The 8,667-nt window shown below is 48.0% G+C and overlaps 1 protein-coding gene across 1 annotated transcript; it reads left to right on the top strand.

The window, feature by feature from the left end:
• The first annotated feature begins 3,720 nt into the window (after window positions 1-3,720).
• LOC141023374 (trifunctional UDP-glucose 4,6-dehydratase/UDP-4-keto-6-deoxy-D-glucose 3,5-epimerase/UDP-4-keto-L-rhamnose-reductase RHM1-like) lies at window positions 3,721-6,253 on the top strand. Its single transcript, XM_073500162.1, has 2 exons — window positions 3,721-3,965; window positions 4,845-6,253. Exons 1-2 carry the CDS (start codon window positions 3,817-3,819, stop codon window positions 5,968-5,970), a joined length of 1,275 nt encoding a protein of 424 aa, XP_073356263.1. The 5' UTR covers window positions 3,721-3,816; the 3' UTR covers window positions 5,971-6,253.
• The last annotated feature ends 2,414 nt before the right edge of the window (window positions 6,254-8,667 follow it).

The following is an 8,667-nucleotide window of genomic DNA, read 5'->3' as shown; positions in this document are numbered from 1 at the left end:
TGGGGATGCTGATAAGTCTCCAACGTATCTATAATTTTTGATTGTTCCATGCTGTTATATTATCAATCTTGGATGTTTTATAATTATTTTATAGTCATTTTATATCATTTTGGTACTAACCTATTGACATAGTGCCAAGTGCCAGTTGTTGTTTTCTGCATGTTTTTTACATCGCAGGAAATCAATATCAGACGGTGTCCAATCGCAACGAAACTTCATGGAGACTTGTTTTGGACCAGAAGGAACATATTGGACCCTGGCTGCGCCTGGGGGTTCCCCGAGGAGGGCACAACCCACCAGAGCGCGCCCTGGTGGGTTGTGCCCACCTCGAGTGCCCCCCGGGCCACCTCTTTGCTCTATAAATACCCCAATATTCCCAAAATCCAGCCGCCGCAGAGTCCAGAACCACCAGATCCAAGCTAGACACCATCTCGGATGGGGTTCACCACCTCCATTGGTGCCTCTCCGATGATGCGTGAGTAGTTCTTTGTAGACCTTCGGGTCCATAGTTAGTAGCTAGATGGCTTCATCTTTCTCTCTATGAATTCTCAATACAATTGTCTCTTGAAGATCCATATGATGTAACTCTTTTGCGATGTGTTTGTTGGGATCGATGAACTTTGAGTTTATGATCAGATCTATCTTTTTATATCCATGAAAGTTATTTGAGTTTCTTTGATCTCTTATATGCATGATTGCTTATAGTCTCGTATTTCTTCTTCGATATTTGGTTTTTGTTTGTCCAACTTGATCTATTTATCTTGCAATGGGAAGAGGTGCTTTGTAGTGGGTTCGATCTTACGGTGCTTGATCCCAGTGACAGAGAGGGAACCGACACGTATGTATTGTTGCTACTAAGGATAAAACGATGGGGTCTATCTCTAAATAGATAGATCTTGTCTACATCATGTCATCGTTCTTATTGCATTACTCCATTTCTCCATGAACTTAATACACTAGATGCATGCTGGATAGCGGTCGATGTGTGGAGTAATAGTAGTAGATGCAGGCAGGAGTCGGTCTACTAATCGTGGACGTGATGCCTATATAATGATCATTGCCTTGATATCGTCATGAGTATTTGAAGTTCTATCAATTGCCCAACAGTAATTTGTTCACCCATCGTTTGCTATTTTTCTCGAGAGAAGCCACTAGTGAAACCTCCGCCCCCCGGGTCTCTTTCTCATATATTTGCCTTTGCGATCTACTTTTCTTTTGCATTTATTTTCAGATCTATTAAACCAAAAATACAAAAATACTTTGCTGCACTTTATTATATTGCGATCTATCTATCAATGTACTACAATTTTATCTCACGTCCGTTTGCCTATCTTGAGGCGCCGTACCCCAGAAGGGATTGACAACCCCTTTAACACGTCGGGTTGCGAGGATTTGTTATCTGTGTGCAGGGGCTGTTTATGTTGTGTTGCTTGGTTCTCCTACTGGTTCGATAACCTTGGTTTCATATCTGAGGGAAATACCTACCGCCGCTGTGCTGCATCATCCCTTCCTCTTTGGGGAAATACCGACGTAGCTTCAAGCGACATCAGTCTCCATGACGAGGAGAGAGTAGTTCACCCTCGGGGCTGAGGGTATGTACCAGTAGCTATGTGTTTGATCTTTCTCTCTCGTGTTCTTGATTTGGCATGATCTTGATGTATCACGAGCTTTGCTATTATAGTTGGATCTTATGATGTTTCTCCCCCTCTACGTTCTTGTAATGGATTGAGTTTTCCCTTTGAAGTTACCTTATCGGATTGAGTCTTTAAGGATTTGAGAACACTTGATGTATGTCTTGCATGTGCTTATCTGTGGTGACAATGGGATATTCACGTGATCCACTTGATGTATGTTTTGGTGACGAACTTGTGGGTTCTGTGACATTGTGAACTTATGCATAGGGGGTTGGCCCATGTTTTCGTCTTGACTCTCCGGTAGAAACTTTGGGGCACTCTATGAAGTTCTTTGTGTTGGTTTGAATAGATGAATCTGAGATTGTGTGATGCATATCGTATAATCAAACCCGCGGATACTTGTGGTGACATTGGAGTATCTAGGTGACATTAGGGTTTTGATTGATGTGTGTCTTAAGGTGTTATTTTAGTACGAACTCTAGGGCTGTTTGTAACACTTATAGGAATGGCCCAATAGATCGATCAGAAAGAATAACTTTGAGGTGGTTTCGTACCCTACAATAATCTCTTCGTTTGTTTTCCGCTATTAGTGACTTTGGAGTGACTCTTTGTTGCACGTTGAGGGATTGTTATATGATCTAACTATGTTATCATTGTTGAGAGAATTTGCTCTAGTGAAAGTATGAGCCCTAGGCCTTGTTTCCAAGCATTGCAATACCGTGTTTGCTCACTTTTGTTACTAGTTATCTCACTGTTTTTATATTTTCAGATTACAAAAACCTATATCTACCATCCATATTGCACTTGTATCACTATCTCTTCGCCGAACTAGTGCACCTATACAATTTGCCATTGTATTGAGTGTCTTGGGAACACAAGAGACTCTTTGTTATTTGGTTGCAGAGTTGTTTGAGAGAGACCATCTTCATCCTATGCCTCCCACGGATTGATAAACCTTAGGTCATCCACTTGAGGGAAATTTGCTACTGTCCTACAAAACTCTGCGCTTGGAGGCCCAACACGAGTCTACAAGAAGAAGGTTGTGTAGTAGACATCAACCCACATCCTCCCAAAATTTCTGGACCACTTCTTCTTCGTTTCCTCCTTGTCTGCACCTTAGACTAAGTATCGCCATCATCATGCTCCTCGCCCGAGAAAGCCTCGCTTGCTATCCGCAACACAACAGTGTCGTCGACCCGCTACACATCGACATCGTCCTCGGCGAGCGAAGCGAAGCGCGATCCAGACCTGGGCAGGGAAACCGAGGCGAGTATGTCTGGGTTGAGCGTGAGGCGGCAACTCTTCAGTAACCGATGGTGACCAACACGGCTGGCAAAATCCACAGCCACCATCTCCATGCCTAGGGAATCCACTCTCCATCCCGTAGAAGGCGCCCTTCCTTGATCTTGCCTACCTCATCCCTCAAGAAGAAGAAACTATGGGGCCGATCGAGGTAGAGGTAACCAGGGTGCAAGTTGGATCTTTCGTCAAGGAAAGTGGAGGAGGAAGTCGCCGTTCACCGGAGTGGTAGGGGATGTTCATGAGAATTAGGCCTGGAATGCTGGCACCCTGACAAGAACCCCTTTTACCTAGTACTTGGTGCACAAGTTTTACCCCAAAACATTCACCTAGCCATCCGTTAGGGCAAGGGGAGAAGTGCAAGGCATCCAAAACCTCATCAAGCGCATTCCCTCCATAAGTGAGACAATCCATTTCCTTTTCCCTCCCCTTTGTTTCTTGCTGATGGTCGGTAGAATGGAGTGTGAAAACTTCATCAAGCACTTAGTAGCACGAGGCTACGACCAAGGGTTACGTGGCATGGTCGGTGCTTGCATTTTGAACGTTCTCGTCACCCGCCATTGTTGCGGCATAGGACATCGAACATGCTTGTCCCGACCTTCAATTCGGTCGTTGAGCTACCCCACTCGAATTGGCCACCATCATGGCTCCAGGCAAGCTCGAGCATGTCGAGCGCCTATAGCCTCATCTCTCATTCTTTCTTCACCCAGATCACCTCCAGTTCATCGTGAAGCTTGCTCCACCTCCAATTTTTCACGGCAGAGCCCATTAGCAGGGAACAACCGCGTCATCCACTCTAACATACTCCCTCCATTCACAATTATAAGATGTCCTAGCTTTACAAAAAAAGTTTTAGTGTGTTTGCTCACTCATGTGAGTCCGTATGCGGTCCATATTTATTTTCGAAGAGAATCAACAACCAAAAAAAAAGCACGTGCACCACCACCTCAGCTTCCTTACCTACCCTACCACCACCATCACCAGGATTTGGTTGAGTTCGTCTCCGCGCCGCCGCCGCCATCAATCTCCTCGGTGAGCCCCCGTCCCCGTTCCCTTCCATCCTCCATTTTGTTTGTGCTAGATCTGAGGATACTGCACTGGGTTTGACTTTGACGTCACCGGAGACTCTGTTTGCGTGTTGTATCATGTCGCTGTCGTTAGAGTAAATTGATTTGTAGGTCCGAATCCTACTATTGCTCTGCCGCGCGCCGGCACACTTCGCCGGTCGACATCAGCGGCGTGGCCAGCTTTTGGCCCTCTTCAAGCTCCGGGCTCTGCCGCCGTATGGACGCGCTTGTCCTGTCCGTCCCCAGCCGCCGCTCCTGCTGTAGAGCTCGATGCCTCCGGCTTCATTTCCCTCTCACCGAGCGCAAGAGCCCCACGGGCATTCCGTCGAACATGACGTATGCAGTGGCGCGCGAGTCAAAATCAATGGCAAATAGTAGTAGAGCGCTGGATGTTGGTAACTGCCACTGCAACAACAGATTGGTAATGGAGGTGCTCCAGGGAGAGGACCCAAGCCAATCCCCTCGCCGTAGCATTTTCAAACAGTTCTGGGCGCCATACGACTTCTGGTGAATCACTACTCATGGAAGATTGGGGCCTAGACCTGCATTTTCAAACAAATGAGACCAACCTGAAATAGAAATGAGTTTACTCGCGAATTTTAATTTGAAATAGAATCGCAATTTAATACTAATATTTGTGTTTGCAAAAGGTGTTTGATGGTAGGGAATAGATCGAGCTACTTAGTTTATTCAATTATTAGTTCCACAAGTGTCTCTTGTTTCCCCCGTTAAGCAATTAACAGCCTTGGTCTCACACGCTTGTGGTTGTGGCAATAATTCAGTCATTCTGCATCATCGTACATGCGAGTGCTATGTAACAAGCACTAATTATTTGATTTTGTAGGTATATCAAGCCACTCCAGATGGCAACCTATGAGCCCAAGAACATCCTCATAACTGGTGCCGCGGGTTTCATCGCGTCCCACGTGGCAAACCGTCTGGTCAGGAATTACCCCCGCTACAACATCGTCATCCTCGACAGGGTCGACTACTGCTCCAGCCTTAGAAACCTCGACCCTTCCCGTGGATCCCCGAATTTCAAGTTTGTCAGGGGCGACATCGCCAGTGCCGACTTGGTGAACCACCTCCTGGTCACCGAGTCGATCGATACCGTCATGCACTTTGCTGCCCAGACTCACGTCGACAACTCCTTCAGCAGTTCCTTCGAGTTCACCAAAAACAATGTGTACGGCACCCACGTCCTCCTCGAGGCATGCAAGCAGGTTAAGATCAGAAGGTTCATTCATGTCAGCACCGATGAAGTCTACGGAGAAACTGATCTCAATGCTGTTGTTGGTAACCATGAGGAATCTCGGCTGCTTCCGACAAACCCGTATTCGGCTACGAAAGCCGGGGCAGAGATGCTGGTGATGGCCTACGCAAGGTCCTATAATCTTCCGGTGATCACCACGCGAGGTAACAATGTGTATGGGCCAAACCAGTTCCCCGAGAAGCTCGTCCCCAAATTTGCTCTCTTGGCAATGAGAGGCCTGCCACTCCCGGTTTATGGGAATGGCTCGAATGCCAGGAGCTACTTGTACTGTGAGGATGTTGCTGAAGCCTTTGATGTTGTTCTTCACATAGGAGAGGTTGGGCATGTGTATAACATCGCCGCGGCTAAGGAGAGGGGAGTGGTGGATGTGGCCAGGGACATATGTGAGATTCTTGGGGTGGACCCCGAGAAGGCCATCAGGTTCGTGGAGGACAGGCCGTTCAATGACCAGAGGTACTTTGTGGACGGTGAGAAGATGAGGAGGCTGGGGTGGTCGGAGCGCACAACGTGGGAGGAGGGACTGAGGAAGACGGTGGAGTGGTACGCCAGCAATGCTGGTTACTGGGGAGATGTTGGCGTTGCCTTGCGAGGACAGCATCGTAACTGGACGTATGCTGCCTCGTCACCGCCAGCTGATGAAGCAGATGAGGATCCTACGTTGAAAAGCGCAAGATCGAAGTGCAGGGCAATGTTATAAACTTTGCACCCATGCATCCATAGGCACAGGAGGCAACAACACGATTCAAACCTCAAATACGAGTGAGTTTCCTGAGCTACTACTGCCATACTGCCATTGTTTCTTTGATTCCACACAACTGCTACGAGTGCACAGATTTTGCCAAAAGGTTCAGTCTATTTTAATGGAGGCATGCCTTTCTTTTCCTGATGAATTGTGGATGAATCAATGGAGGCAGTCTAATGGTGATTCGCTTACATCTTAAATCTTCATAATTCTTTTACATGGATGAATTACGTATGTATGTGCAATGCCTTTTTCCATCTCCAATTTCTAGTGCATCACCTTGAGTCGTAGAGAAAATCCCCTTTGTATCAGTGAATTACGCTAGTTGGACTCGAGGATATAGCCAAGATTAATTATCTCCAAGATCAGTTGTCAGCCATAGGTGCTGGGAGCTTCTTAATCTAGTTGCGGTACGTAGCCTTTTAAGGCTGGTAATACTTTCAGGTATAGCATGAATTCAATCATTGAAAATCTATACTCCATAGGGGCATCCCCTATCTCGCAATACCTTAGAAAAAAAAAACTACTCCAGATACTATAGACTGGATAGGTTTGTGATGCGTTGGTCAATGAAACCATTAGTCTAAGGCCCTGTTTGGTTCAGCTTTTATCGACGGATTCCGCTGCCGCGCAGCAGAATCTGAACCAAAGGGCGAACCCAGCAGAATCCGATTCCAGAAATCCGCTGCCAAAATCTGAACCAAAAGCGGAAGCAGCCCAGGATGTACTTTTCAAAATCTGATTCCGCTGCGGGCCAAAATCTGAAAAAGTTGTATCAGCTGGTTTGCCAAATGACCTACATCTTTTTCACATCAGATTTTCCACAGCAGAATTTTCACAGCTGCTTTTAGAAATCCACAGCCAAACCAAACAGGGCGCTGAGATTTCAAGAGATGACCTAAGCACCCTGATAGATTTTAATACTGGAGCTCGGTGAGATCGTTGATGATCTCTGGAAGCCCTTCTAGTCAATGACAATATGATAAATTCAGACATTAGAATTTCATAAGGCATTAACCCTACTTCAGAGTGACAAATCCAGATGGGTAAACTCTCTGAGGTAAAGTGATTCGGAGCTTTCTAACTAAGACTGCTGCAATATGATAAATTCAAAAACATGAGCTTGGAAAGGTCACCTAGAGCTTCAACAATTCCATCAGAAGGTTTGAGCTCGGCAAAACCAGAGCAAAACGATTCTTGTGGGAGATGGATTTTGAAAATCCCCTCTCTGGCGACAGGACGGGCGCCGCCGCGATCGGGCCACCTCCCTACCTCCGCCCGCCTACCTTGACGCCGACGGCCTTGGATCTGCGCTCTACCGGCCCCGCGGCGACCTCCCCCGCCTCTGCTCTGCCCCCAACCCCGTTGTCACGCGTCGTCTGGGCGGATATCGCCGAAGAGGTGGACCAGGCAGCCGGACTCACCATCGAGCGCCGGGACGTCGTCCCATCGCCTTTCTCCCGGAAGCAAGTAGCCAGGACTGCCGCGGCAGGTGGCTCAATCTCTAGGGGTGGGGGTTCTGCCGCTCGCGCGCGGTCCAGTCCGAGCTCCGCTCGCACGCCGCCGGAGAGATGGCGCCACCTTGCATGGCAGTAGGCTGCATCGCCCCCGTCCTGGTGGCTGGGGTGTCACCGGACTGCTGATCACGGCCCAGCTCGCTTCTCATGGCATCCTTGCCTTCGGCGTTGCGGCTTTCTGCCGGCGAATCATCGCGTCCTCCACCACTCTTGAGCTGCTCCCCTTCGCTGCTCGTCGGTGGCCTCCAATCGCCATTCCGATCGTTCATCGCCGCCCTTACTCCATCCCGCAGCAACTAGGGCCCGAGGCGCACCCTCGCCGCCCCTACCTTAATTAGCGCCCTCGGCTGCCACCTCAGCTGCGCAGGTTGGGGAAACCGGGAGCAACTAGTTAACGAGCGCTCCTTCGGGAGCCTCGCAACGATCAGCGCCACTTGGCGCGCTCTCAGCCATCCGCCGCCACGTGTCGCGCTCTGGACGCTCCCTCCAGATTTTTTTTATTTTTCCGCACGCGGTTTCGGCTTTTTAAACGGTTTTTTCCCAGGTTTTTTCGATGTTTTGATTTTCCCCCGGTCTTCCTTAGCGTTTCGACCAAAAAAAATTGAAAATTTTTTTTTGCTCGAAAAACGTGTTTACTTTTTTTTCTTTCTTGAAAAGTCACGTTTTTTCTTCCGTCAGAGGCACGGTTGTGCTTTAGCGAGAGTCATGGTCGTGCCTTTCGGAAACGAAAAAACGTGTTTTCTGTTTTTTTTCTTTCGCAAGAGTCACGGTTTTACTTTCGCGAGAGGCACGGTTGTGCTTTCGTGAGAGTCACGGCCGTGCCTCTCGGAAAGGGAAAAACAAAACGCGTTTTCTGGTTTTTTTTTCGCGAGAGTCACGGTTTTGCTTCCGCGAGAGGCACGGTTGTGCTTTTGCGAGAGTCACGGCCGTGCCTCTCAGAAAGGGGAAAAAATACGCGTTTTCTGTTTTTTTCTTTCGCGAGAGTTACGGTTTTGCTTTTGCCAGAGGCACGGTTGTGCTTTCACGAGAGTCACGGGCGTGCCTCTTTCGGATAGGGAAAAAACGCGTTTTTTGTTTTTTTTTTTCTTTCCACGAGAGTCACGGTTTTGCTTCCACGAGAGGTACGGTTGTGATT

Source organism: Aegilops tauschii, chromosome 1, assembly GCF_002575655.3.
Source record: "Aegilops tauschii subsp. strangulata cultivar AL8/78 chromosome 1, Aet v6.0, whole genome shotgun sequence".
Lineage (NCBI taxonomy): Eukaryota > Viridiplantae > Streptophyta > Magnoliopsida > Poales > Poaceae > Aegilops > Aegilops tauschii.
This window is presented reverse-complemented; position numbering and strand designations above follow the sequence as displayed.